Raw genomic sequence first — 13310 nt, 5'->3', positions numbered from 1 at the left:
CCATCAAGTTGTTTATCACTTTTCATATCCTATAAAACCAACAAATATCGTCTTCTGTTGCTCGTATATGTCGATGTCACTACTACCAAGTTGACATGTCATCTTACATTATTCTTAGTCTGTTTTTCAGTCATTTTCAGTAGGTTTTTCATCCAGAATAGAGATTTTCGGGACATTTGTAAGGTTTTCTATGTTTGAGTCATGTAATTCTATTCTTCCCGAACCATAGTAATTTTAGGGTGTTTTGATGTAATTCACGAAGAAACCAATCGACAAAGCAAGACATCCGAAGACTCGTGAAGACTTTGGGAAGATCATGAATGAAGGTTCAAGAGGATTTGAAAGACAGTACAGAGGGAGAAATTCTGTTCTCTGGACCCAAGATGTCTTATATGGAAGCAAACACAAAAAAGGACGAAGAAACATGCATTTATGCACCGGACTGCACTCACATGCACCCCGAGCATGGTTCATGCGCCCAAGGTAGACAAACTCGAGATCCTAAGTAAGATCGGGTAGAACCCATGAGATCGTGAATCGGGGGATCGTAACACGGATCGTAAGATCCTACCAAATTTAGAAATTCATATATATTGCATATGAATTCATACTTACTCATGAAGCAACATAATTTAATAGAAAAAAAAAACTTTAAATAAAACTCATATTCATTTCATTAAATAGAAAAAGAAAAAAAAACACTTAAAAACTTCAAAACAGTACTCATACATGATACAACTCCATAACAACAATAAAACTTAATCATAATTATCTTGATGGTTAATAATTTCCAAACAATTCATGTTGAAGGAGGTCATAATAATCACCCAATGGGTCATCATTTCCTCCTTCATTATCTTCTCCATTATCTTCATCTTCATTTTCATCTTCAAATTCATCTTCCCCTTCATATTCATATCTGCCACCAACATGTTCTTCCAAATTATGAACAATGGTAACATCTTCATCCTTTTCATTCTGATCTTCGTTCACTAAAACAAAATCTTCATCCAAATTATCCGTGCTACCATCTTCTACATTCATATCTAGAACCCAATCATCGTCGGAACTAATGTCATCAAATTCCATCTCGTGAGTTTTCCTTTCTTTCTTTTTCTTAGATAATCTAGAATTTGCCATGACAAAAACTACATCATTCATTGTTTTTTGTTTTAAACGATTCCTTCTTTTCGTATGAACCATTTCAAAGGCACTCCAATTTCTTTCGCACCCGGAAGAACTGCATGTTAAGCTGAGTATTCAGATTGCAAACCTTTGAAGTTCAAGGTACTCAAACACAACTGACTCCCACCAATCTGCTGGTGTGGATTTATCAAGTGTTAGTTTGGCTATTTTTGTGCCGAAATACCCTATTTGTTTCTTGAAGTCATGCATTTGAACTTCAATCTTAGCTTGTTCTTCAGGGTCTTCCACCATCCTAGTTATACAATCCATTAAGCCTTTTCTCACCTCAATATCAGCTTTAAATCCAGGACGGTAATGAAGTTGTGGGTTAAGATAATAGGCTGCAGCATGCAAAGGCCTATGTAACATTCTATCCCATCTATCATCAATGATGTTCCAAACAGGTTTGTAACTACAAAGTAAAAAGAATTAAGTAAGTTTAACTTCTGGAATTAGACCAGAACACACAGATAATAACTAAATAAAATTAAACCAAACAAAGATACCTCTTTTTGACACCATTAAAACTCTTTTGAATTTGCTCCTTTGCTTGATCCATTGCTTCATAGATGAATCCCATGGCTGGTTTTTTTATCTAAGTCAGCCAAACGAAGCACTTTCATGAGAGGAGTCGCACCCTTCAAACAAATTACAATATCCTTCCAAAACTTTTTATCCAAAATAATATCTTCAAGAGCTTTCCCATCTCTTAACTTGGCACATTTGCCGGACTTCCATTCCTTGGAAGTAAACATTCTTATCAAAGCTTCCTTATTCTCATACAAGCACCCTAAAGTAAGATATGATGTGGCAAAGCGAGTAGCACCTGGCCTAACCAAATCTCTGTTTTTTGTGTGACTATGCAGAATAGAAATTAGAGATGTTCTTGCATAAATAAAAGTTGTAATCTTTTTACCCTTCGGAATTGTCTCTCCATGAATCGGTATTTTCTTTTCCAAGTCTTCAAGCATCAAATCAAGGCAGTGTGCGGCACAAGGCGTCCAATATAATTTTTTCCTCTTTCGCATCAACATCTCACCAGCAGCCTTGTAGTTCGCTGCATTATCAGTTACAACCTGAACAACATTATCCTCCCCCACTTCTTCAACAACTGCGTCTATCATCTCAAATATTTTTTCGGATGTTTTGCATATATTGGATGCATCAACAGACTTCAAGAAAACAGTACCCCTTGGACTATTCACCAAAAAGTTTAAAATGGTTCTCCTCCTACGATCAGTCCATTCGTCGGTCATTATTGTGCAGCTGGTTTTCTTCCATTCCCTCTTATGTTCTTCCAAAGCATCATTTGTCGACTTCACTTCTTGGTTTAACAACTTAACTCTAATATCATAATAAGACGGTGGTTTGAATCCATTACCATGTCTTGAAATCATATCACACATGATATTGAACTCCTTGCTACGTTGAATGATATGGCATTGTTGTAAAAGAACCTTGCAATTGCTTGACAAGCATCATCTCTTAAACCCATTTTTTTGCACTGTATTGAAGGTAGGTTGTGAGCTGAAACACCTTTTCTTAAACATGTTACCAGAATTGCTGCTTTTCATTCTTTATTCACCAACCCCTGCCTTCTCCTCCTCCGCCATTGCCTCTGTTTTTTTTTTTTTTTTATCAAATTTTCTTGCAAAATAGCACAAATTTGCAACATTTCCTTCTGGATTTCATCTGGGACAGTCTTACATGGTTCTACATCTCTTTGAGTTCCAGCCAAGTGGTGTTTTAGTCTATAAACACCACCAGATACTGTTTTTTGACAGTATTTGCATGTTATTTTCCTTGGATTTTAAGGATCAGCAACACCATGTTTCCATGCTACATCACTTCTGTTACCAGCAGCATTTTTGGGTAATTTTTTCTGCCTTGGTGCAATTGCAGGGGGAGCAGAGAGAGCACCAAGAACTAGAGTTCCAATAGTAGAACTTGATGCCATTGATACTTGGTATGGTAGAACAGAACAAGGGGAAGAGAGGTAAAATAGAGGGGCTAAGAATGAAGGATTTTTTTTTTTTTTGAAAGTAAGAATGAAGGATTGTTGTGCAGAAGGAATACGTACAAGACTGATTAAATAAGCAACTTAAGAGAGGAAGTTGAGTGCTGGAAATTGCATTGGTAAGGGGTTCCATGATTGATGGGTTTATTGGAAAATTAGCCTAATTATTGATAGTGGTATATTGGGAAGATCTTCAATAATCAATGGGTTTAATGATAGGATTTGAAACAGTTTTAGAGATTAAGAAGGGTGAAAAACATGTTTTTTGACTTTCTGATTGAAAAAAGGCGATTTTTGCGAACCGGGTCACGAACCCAACTCGGTAAACCCGGATTTTTGGAAAACGAAACACCAATCGGGTCGCAAAACGACCCGCGAACCTGATTTCTGGGTTTTCAACCTAACGCGGCTGGATCTGCATTTCCGCCGCTTCCACGTTTTTGCGCGGCGATCCAAGCCGTTCTTACCAATTTCCGATTCCGGCCACCTGTGAGCACGAAGAGGCCAGGCAAGATCGTGGAACCGTACGATTTTACGGTCCAGATCGCGAGTTTGTCTACCACGCATGCGCCCCAAGCATGACATGGGCGCCGCCAAGGGTGGATTTTAGCACTCTCATGCGCCTCAAGGTAAATACAAATGGTGCACCAAAGAAGGTGGAACATTTTGTAAGGTCAACTAAGAGATAACCTTCTTTTTAGGAGCATGTCGGTGCTCATCATCCAGATACACATGTTTCGCAGTCGAAGTCAACATGCTCAAGTAGGAAAAGTGTGTGTGCGAGTAACCCTCATCTGGTTCAAGTTGACTTCTACACAAGATCAAAATGCCATCGTTCATGCATTAATTTTTTTAAAACATGGTGAATGTCGAAGGTGATGGTCATTGTGGATTATGTGTTGTTGAAAGCTTACATGGTATGTCTATTGATGATCATCACATTATCTAGCTTGATCTTTTATGAGAGCTAACCAATATTTGTGATCGTTATCTACAACTAATTGGGACACATAAACGATTCAACCAAGTAAAACACGTTTTGACTCCTGATGCAATTAGCCCCGCACCTCGGAATAAATGGATGACTATGTCAAACATGGACTTTCTCATTGAACATAAACATAAGTATGTGATATTTCTACTATCAATCAAAAAAGGGAAGCCGGAAACGTTATTTCCCTTATGTGGGTGCACCGTTATTTAGAGACTAATTAATATGTCTTTCTCATGGCAGTGACAACCATTTTATAATAGGGTTGTTTTTACCAGTGTTTCGGTATTAAAAAAAGAAAAATTAAATTACAAATGACACTTTTTTGACTTTAGAAGCATTGATTATACAATTTTCAATGCAAAAGTTACTATATTTGCTTCCTTAACCAGTGTCTCGGGAGCACCGGTTAATATTTTCCTTCGTAATAATAACTTTTTCTTTAGTTTTAGTTTGTATTTCATATTACCGTTCTTGTGTGTAGCCATTATAACTTATATTACAGGTATATCTTAAGGCTAGGTGTCTGATTCCACCCACATCTATAAAATGGGACCGCCACGGTAGAGATAATGCATGACTCTCTAAGAGTTTAGATGTATCCATAAGATGATTAGTTACAATAAACTAACTCGTGTTGTTGGTAATCAGATAATTTGAGATTATGATGTTGTTTTAGTTGAAAACCTCGAGAAGGATGAAGATGTTAAGAAAGTTATTGATGATAAAGATTGTAGATGGAGTTAAAGTTGAAGATGATAGACTTGGAATTCATGATTGGGGTAGCATAGACCTTGGAGAAAATTAGTTCAAATGTACTCCCTCCGGTCTCAAATGTAAGAAACAAAAAAAAATACACACATATTAAGAAAGTGGATTGACCACATTTAAGTCATTGTAAAAAGTGATATTTTTCTAATTTTACCCTTGTCTTGAAGTAGTAAAGACATTAATGAGGTGGGTTTAATGAGGGTAAACTTGGAATTGTTGCATTTAATAGGTTCATTTTACTATACTTTTTCTTATATTTGAGATCACCAATTTTATTTTTTGTTTCTTACATTAGAGACGGATGGAGTATATCATTAGAGAGGCAAACACATATTATGATTTTTTAATATAATTATATGTTTATGTTAGTCAAATCTTATAGTTTATGAAAGTTTGTTAAATATGCAAAGGTATAAATGATTTTTTTCGTCGTTGGTTGGACTCTGTGTGATTTTGGATATATAATCCGAAAATTCCTAAAACTAGCTTTGTACGGTATGGGTAAAAACAAAACTTTGGAGACAAGTAAGAAGAATGGAGTATGTGAAAATAAATTATCGAAAAACAATTGCATTGGGCCGATTCAAATATGGAATGTAGTAAAAAGAATGTTCCAATTAGTCAATGTGCATAGCTGAAATAATTACTGACAATTTCTTTTTCCACTATACTCTCTTCTCACGAGTGTTACTAAATTTTAAAGTAGCTCCATTTTGATTATATAATTCGAATTCGTTTTTGGTGATTTTTGGATTATATAATCCAAAATATGTTTATGTATTAGAAACAATTAGAACCCTTCACATTTCAGCAAATGAGAATTTTGTTTTTAAAAGCAACAAAAAAATAAAGTAAAAAAGTTCTAAAAATCAAATACACCTAATGCAAAAAAATTCTGAATTTTTCTGAGAATATGAAAAAAAAAAAAAAGGTCTAAACGATGTGATTTAATTGTTCAAGATATCAAAGATGTCATGGCTTCTCGCAATTTCACTATACAACACACACTTAGAAAGGGTAATCAATGTGCTGACTACATGACCAAGCTAGGAGGGTCATCAGATTTTGATTTTGTTCTCCATCCGACCGCACCTCAGGATCTCCTCGACATGCTTAGAACTGATGCCATGGGAACTTTCTTCCCTAGAGCCTAAGTTTTTTTTTTTTTTTTCCTGTTTTCTGTTTTCCTTTTCTGTTGTTTCTTAGCTTCCTTACCAAAAAAAAAAAAAAAAACAATGTGATTTTAATTTTGAGGGTCGAAGTCTTGTAAGACATCTCTTTCAAGGGAGTCTTGTATAACACCCTTGAACCCCCACAAGCAATATTTAATGCAAATAAATCATTTAATCAAAAGAGTTCAAGATGTTACGTCATCATTTTCTCAAAACATGCATAATCCTGTTTTCATAAAACTCGTAGCGGAATAAAAACAATATCTGAAATATCTCGGATACATCCAGAATCTCAAAGTGCATGAATCACAAAATCTCAACAACCTATCTCATATCTCATAATACATAAACAATATGGTCTCAACATAATCTCAAGGATAAATAAACATAGAATCTCGACAATCCTAATCAGAGCCTATACTAGACTCTATGCAAAAGAAAAACGAGAAATGCACCATGCAAACCTCGGGTACTCACGTCTCCACGAACGTTCTCAAGCATGCACGTCCAAACAATTTTTATAAATGGTGAGACAGTCAACCAAACGACCACTAAGAGGTTATATAATATTCACATAAAAATATATAATCACAAAAATAGCATTCTATAATTTCAAGAATCACATATATACATGCTCATCATTCATAGGATATTACTATCATATGAATATTATTTTCAATTCAATCATACCACAAATTATATCATCGTCAATGAATAGTCACATCATTTTCATATTAACAACACCGTCTCAATTATACAAGCATCATCGAGCAAACACATTCGAGTACAGAACTTCACAAAAGTCACATCATTCACCAAAAACTCACCAAGTCACATAATTCACAAAATGCACCAAGTCACACAATCACATATGACACCTTTCACATAACTCATATGCATTAATGCTTTAGACATGACTTGACATGCATGTGGTACTATTTGGATGTCAGAAGTAACTATTACCGATTGATCCACTAACATAATCCTCACCAATTACGTTCTTCACCAACTAACGTAATCCCCACCAATTACGTTCTTCACCAAAAGACTCAACATGACTATGAATGCATGGACTTTCAAGTAAAGACTCGAGAATGCATAATTCACAACTCTATGTTATACAATTTCCACCATCATATAATATCTTCACCAAAACCTACCATTTGCATCATCAAGTATTTACATCCATACATCAACACGTCAACATCACCAAAACTCATCATTATTTAGCAATTTATAGCATTTTAGACGAACAATCAATTTCTCTAAGTTAATCCACGTTTCCAGAATACATTTTATCATTAAAACAATCATCAACCATCATCTAAGCAGTAGCCAACAATCATTTACAATCAGTCAGAACATCATCATTTCATTTAAGAAAAATCATCGTCAGATTATTTCAAGTTCATGTTCATTTCTCATTCAAAGTTCGTCTCAAATTGATAAAACCATTTCAAATCCAAGTAAAATATGTTCCAAAACCTATATTAATCAAAACAGCACAAAAGGAACACTTGGGGATGTCCAAAAACAAACCCAAAGGCCCGAAATGCACAGAACAGCATGTGCTGTTCTGCACTCCTCACCACGACATAGAGATGCTCGCCCAACGAGTTCAACAAGAACAGAGAACCCATAAAATGTGTTTCCTCTCGGGAACTCACACCAAAACACCAAAAAATTCTCATTTTTGATCCCAATTGACCCAAAGTTGTTGTGTTCCTTCTCGGGCTTCAATCTCCTCTTCTATCTTGCTTCCTAGCTTTGTTCCTCTTTTTCCTCTTCTAAGTTCTTCTTTTATCTTCCTCTTCTCTCCATCTCTCTATTTTCTCTCTCTGGCCACCTTTGGTAAAATTTATGAAATGAATGCACAACCTTAATTCACCACTAGTGTTATCCTTATATAGTCTCACTAATGGGTTAGGTTTTCATCTCTCTTAATGAGCCTAGTAACTTTTCTCCACTCATTAAATTGTTACTACAAAATTACTTCATTAAAACCTCCCATTAAATACTCATACACCACCATCTTAATTAATTACCCACACTTACTACTAAATCTACTAAAATAAATCACCACACTAAAAATTACTAAAATATCATTCAATTCTAAGATTACTAAAATACCCTCACTCATCTAATGATCATAATACCCCTATTCCTAAAATTCCTAAAATACCCTGAGTTACATCTTGTTCTTTGATTTTTTTTCTTTTGATTTTCTGAACAAGTTTCAAAGCAATCAAATTAATTAACTTGAAAACAGGATTTTTGGTTGGGACATGGTGGCAAAAGCTAACAATGACCTAAAACACAAGGATGAAGGATTTGGATGGTTAATATGGTTCTTGAATTGGTTATCCCTATCACAAACAAGCTCAGTCTTTGTGTTGATACAATAAGATTATATAATCTAAACCTGTTTTTTCCCTGAATTCTTAGCACAAGACGATGCATAAGGGATGTTCAGATTTTATAATTCGTAAAAAAAAAAAAACAAAGAACACGCCACATACATGCTTCAAAGTATGGTCTATAGGGGTGTTCAGATTATAAAATTTGAAGGATTTGTTTTATTTTTCTTCATATTTTAAAATACGAGTTGGTGATGAATGTATTTTTCCACCAAAAATATAGGAGAAAAACTCACTTTAGATTATATAATCAAAAACCTTAAAAGGTTAATCCTTACGGGAGTATTTTCATAATTAAGTAGGGCGCTTGCGAATAGAGTATAATGGAAAAAAAAAATTGCCTTATGAAAAATGTAGTAGTTATGTGGTCAAGGTTGGCACATAGTTTGTACAAAATTATAGAAGCAAATTATACATTTGACAAATTTACAGTTTAGAATCTTTTTAATTTTTAAAACCAAAATACAATAAACAACTCATCCACCATTAAATAAATCCTTTTTAACAACCTCTATTTTTAACCATATATCTCTCTTTCTTGTGTCAAAAATTTAAAACCAAGCTAGCAGTTTGTTCCCTCCCTTCATCTCCACCCCACTTTTAGCATCATCTTGTTGGTAGTGGAAACAATCTTATATATATAAATTAAAAAAACAATTTTCTTAATTCTTTGGAAAGTACAAGATATTCTTGCTCACCTTTTCCCTCCTCCTGCCGGCAAATAATCTTGTCGCCGGCAACCGTTGCGCCACCCCAGACATTGTTCCTCTTGAGGTTCGTGCGTCTGTCATGAATTTGGAGTAGTCAATAAAGATCTGTAATTTGAAATTTTCATAATTTTAAGGTTTTAATTGCAAATTTATAGAATATAAAAACCCAATTGAATCTTGATGAAAAAAACAAAAGGAACTGCATGTTATTTGAAACTTTGTGGCATAATGAGTTGAATAGAAAATATTCGTTACGTTTCAATCCTTAGAAGAAAAGAAAACAACAAAATGGAGCTACGAGAGGGTGCATGTTATGTTTAATAAGAAATTACTAGGATTAAAATTACAATAGTTCAAAACAAAATGTCTTGATTTTAGTTTGTATATTGTTATAAAAATCCATGGGTTGGATTCATGTTAATGATTCTTCACTTTTAGACACGTTTTAATTGTTTTGCATGTTGTTGCTGTCAAAAAAGTTGTGTTGCACATTGTCTTGTGTTTTTATAAATCAATCTATCAAATTTAACAAAACAGACAATGAACAAGAATATGGTTGTTAAATAAAGACTATGGTTGTTATTGATTGCCAATTTCAATGTTGAAACATATCTTATTTATATATCATTTGTATTTTTTGAATGACATGTATGATTAATATTATTTGTTTGGTGTATTATCCTTGCGTTTTCAGGCTTAAAATTTTGAAGCCAAAGGAACTTGTGAGATTTTGAGTTAAACAAATTTTGGAGGAATTATTGTGGAGAGTTTCTCAATGAATAAAGCAGAAGATCTTGCAAACAATATAGAAAGTAGTGCTACACAAATTGTTGTAGAAAATGATGTAAATAATAAAGTAAATTATCTAGATTATCTTCCAGATGAAGCAAAAGAGATATTGAAATCATTAGCAAATAAATGGGAAAATGTATTGGATGCAAATGAGTTGGAAGTTATTCCTCTTAAAGGGGCAATGACCAATGAGGTATTCCAGATAAAATGGCAAACAACAGAAGGTGAAATGTCAAGAAAGGTTCTTGTTAGAATCTATGGTGAAGGTACTGACATTTTCTTTGATAGGGAAAACGAAATTCGAACATTCGCATTCATATCAAAGAATGGACAGGGACCTCGTTTGCTAGGAAGGTTTGCTCAAGGTCGCCTTGAAGAGTTCATCCGTGCAAGGGTAGTATTGCCATTTTTTCATTGTTTGTTCATCTTAAATTTTCACAACTTAAAGCCTTCGAGAATATTGTTATTGTTAGATTTGATTGCTTATTGTTATTGTCAGACTTGATTGGTAAATTGAAATTTAGGAATAAATGCCAAAATAAAACTTTGCATAGATGAACCTTTTCCAAACATGATTTAGAATGAAATTGATTTAATTAAAATTTTGTTTTAAGTGATTCATTAAATATTTTCTTCATTTTATAGTTTTATTAATGACTATTTTATAATTGCTCTGGGGAAAATTGGGAAATGTTAGCAAGTGCTCTTAGGGCACTTGTTAAGAAACTTAAAAGAGAAATTTTTTCTTGGAATTGATATATTCAACATCTTAAAACTTAAAAAATGAACTTTTTCTGCATCAAATTTATAATTTATTTCTATTTTTTAGTTCTTAACTAATGCGGTAAGGACACCTGTTAGCATAACCTATTAAAATTTTACTTTGAAAGGTGTGATTATGATATAAAACTTGATGTTATTTTTTCTATCTAAGGTAAAAGCTACTTTCTGCTTTATAGTTAGGTTATTCAATTTTGTAAATTATTTGTCTACAAATTAATTTCACACTAACTATCTATCAACGAGTTTAACGAGTTCATGCAATATGTGCTTTTATCAGACATTATCAGCACCCGATATGCGCGATCCATCTATTTCTGCTCTTATAGCCTCCAAAATGAAGGAGTTCCATGATCTTGACATGCCTGGTTCCAAGAATGTGTACCTTTGGGAAAGATTAAGGTATGTGATATTCGAAAACACCGCTTAACAAGAAATGTGAGAAAGAAGAATATGTTTGTGTGACAAATATGAACACAATTTGACCATTGCTATAAAATTTTATGTTATTGACTCAGAGATTGGCTTATTGAAGCGAGGCGCTTGTTGTCACCCGAAGAAGTTGAGATGTTTCATTTGAACACAATGGACAAAGAAATTTCTCTTTTGGAAAAGGAATTGTCGATAACTCCTCAACGCATAGGGTTTTGCCACAATGATTTACAATATGGTAACATCATGCTTGATGAAGTAACAAATTCTGTGACCATAATAGTGAGTTTCTCTTTATGCTAATTAGTGAATTTTATTTTATAGTGTTATTCTTGACACAATTGTGCTGAAAAGTGAAAATTTCAAAAATGCACTTTTGTAATAGGATTATGAGTATGCAAGTTATAATCCAGTTGCATATGATATAGCAAACCACTTCTCTGAAATGGCTGCAAATTATCATACCGAAACTCCACATATTCTCGACTATAGTAAATATCCCGGTATGCAGTAAAACTTCTCATCATCATTATCTTTCGTTATATCCCCATTCAAATATTACTTTTATGTATATGCTTCTCTTGATAGATTTGGAGGAACGTCAAAGATTTGTGCATACATATTTGAGTTCATCAGGTAACAATTTAGATTTTGTATGTTAAAAGATTATGTTACATGGTTCATTTTATTTAACATAGCAATTTTTATTTTTTTGTAATTTTCTATTTTTTTTCTTTATATAAATAGTACAATAAAATACTGATACATGGTTTAAATTAACAAATAGTGAGTATACATGTAACTTTGCAATTCATCATGCATATTGTTGTTCTTATCATGAGTTGTTGGTTTTGAACTCAGGAGAGCAACCTAGTGATAATGAAGTGCAGAAACTACTTGATGAAATTGAAAAGTATACACTTGCAAGTCATCTCTTATGGGGCCTTTGGGGAATCGTTTCGGTATGTTTACTTTTTCACTCTAACATTTATTCTTCAAGTCCTAACCTTCATATATTTTGAACATAGGAGAGTAAACATTTTAACCTCTATTGTCTTATCTAAACTATGTTCACAATACTTTGTTCAGGAGCATGTAAACAAAATTGATTTTGACTACAAGGAGTATGCAAAACAAAGGTTTCAAGAGTACTGGTCAAGGAAAAATCATCTTTTGAGCCCTAATGGATCTTCCCATGATAATGTTATTGATGGTAATGGTAAATAAGCGCATTCGAACAATGACATTAATTATAAATAGATTAGTTTATATTTGAAGCCAACAAAATATGACAACTATTGTCTATGAATATTGGGTCCTAAGTCTAAAATTGACTTGCAGGGGAGGAAGCATTGGAATCAATCGTCAATAAAAAATCAGCAAAGAGCACTCCTATCTCAAGGAAGTTGAAGAAATTTTTTGGTCTTGGTTTATTCAGATCAAAACACTAGAGTATTATATTACTCTATATTCACCTTTTTAAATGAAAGTGGGAAATGTTTTTATAATATTTCGAAGATTATAAGAATGAACCATGTACTTGTTATGTCATACAATGGACAAACTTTGCCAACTAATTTATTTGCTTACATGACCAGAAGGCATAGGAAGATTATATGCATCATGTGATTTTTCTTTTTTTATAAGTAAATATTATTTTTTAATTACTATGTAATTTCAGTAACTAGTTTTTGAACCATAGATATGCTACTCAAAACTTTCCCAACTAATCATGTCTTGATCAACTAGGATTATGAGCTGGCTGAAATAATTTTATTATTTGATAGGTTATGTTGTTTTATTTCAAATTCAATACAAAAAGTCTTTGCCTTGTAACTAATGCAATTATGCAAATTGATTCTAAAATGTTAAAGACGTTATATTCATATACAAATTTGTCAGCAAATTGTTGAGATAAAGAGATGAAAATTGTCTTATACTATCTATTGGAGTGCAAAAGAGGCGAAGAAGAAAGGGATATAAAAGGAAAAGAACAAATGAAATAAGCAAGTTGGAGATAAAAAAAACAGAGAAAATATATAA

At 33.3% G+C, this 13310-nt stretch overlaps 1 protein-coding gene and 1 pseudogene across 1 annotated transcript; one reads left to right on the top strand and one right to left on the bottom strand.

Annotated features, from left to right (window-relative positions):
* Positions 1–780: 780 nt before the first annotated feature.
* On the bottom strand, positions 781–3142 carry LOC112417334 (uncharacterized; annotated as a pseudogene).
* A 6896-nt stretch (positions 3143–10038) lies between these two features.
* On the top strand, positions 10039–12755 carry LOC11421318 (probable choline kinase 2). Its single transcript, XM_024772907.2, has 8 exons — positions 10039–10449; positions 11116–11237; positions 11354–11549; positions 11653–11770; positions 11856–11903; positions 12129–12229; positions 12357–12486; positions 12609–12755. Exons 1-8 carry the CDS (start codon positions 10039–10041, stop codon positions 12716–12718), a joined length of 1236 nt encoding a protein of 411 aa, XP_024628675.1. The 3' UTR covers positions 12719–12755.
* The last annotated feature ends 555 nt before the right edge of the window (positions 12756–13310 follow it).

The sequence above is a fragment of the Medicago truncatula genome, chromosome 8 (genome assembly GCF_003473485.1).
Source record: "Medicago truncatula cultivar Jemalong A17 chromosome 8, MtrunA17r5.0-ANR, whole genome shotgun sequence".
Lineage (NCBI taxonomy): Eukaryota > Viridiplantae > Streptophyta > Magnoliopsida > Fabales > Fabaceae > Medicago > Medicago truncatula.
The sequence above is the reverse complement of the archived record's forward strand: the minus strand, read 5'-3'. Positions and strand labels throughout refer to the sequence as shown.

Excerpts from the sequence above, each read along its gene's own strand:
- LOC11421318 (XM_024772907.2), top strand. The coding sequence starts at position 10,039 with ATGAATAAAGCAGAAGATCTTGCAAACAATATAGAAAGTAGTGCTACA. Across the intron at positions 11,550-11,652 it reads CAAATTCTGTGACCATAATA|GATTATGAGTATGCAAGTTA; the intron begins GTGAGTTTCTCT and ends CTTTTGTAATAG. Across the intron at positions 12,230-12,356 it reads GCCTTTGGGGAATCGTTTCG|GAGCATGTAAACAAAATTGA; the intron begins GTATGTTTACTT and ends TACTTTGTTCAG.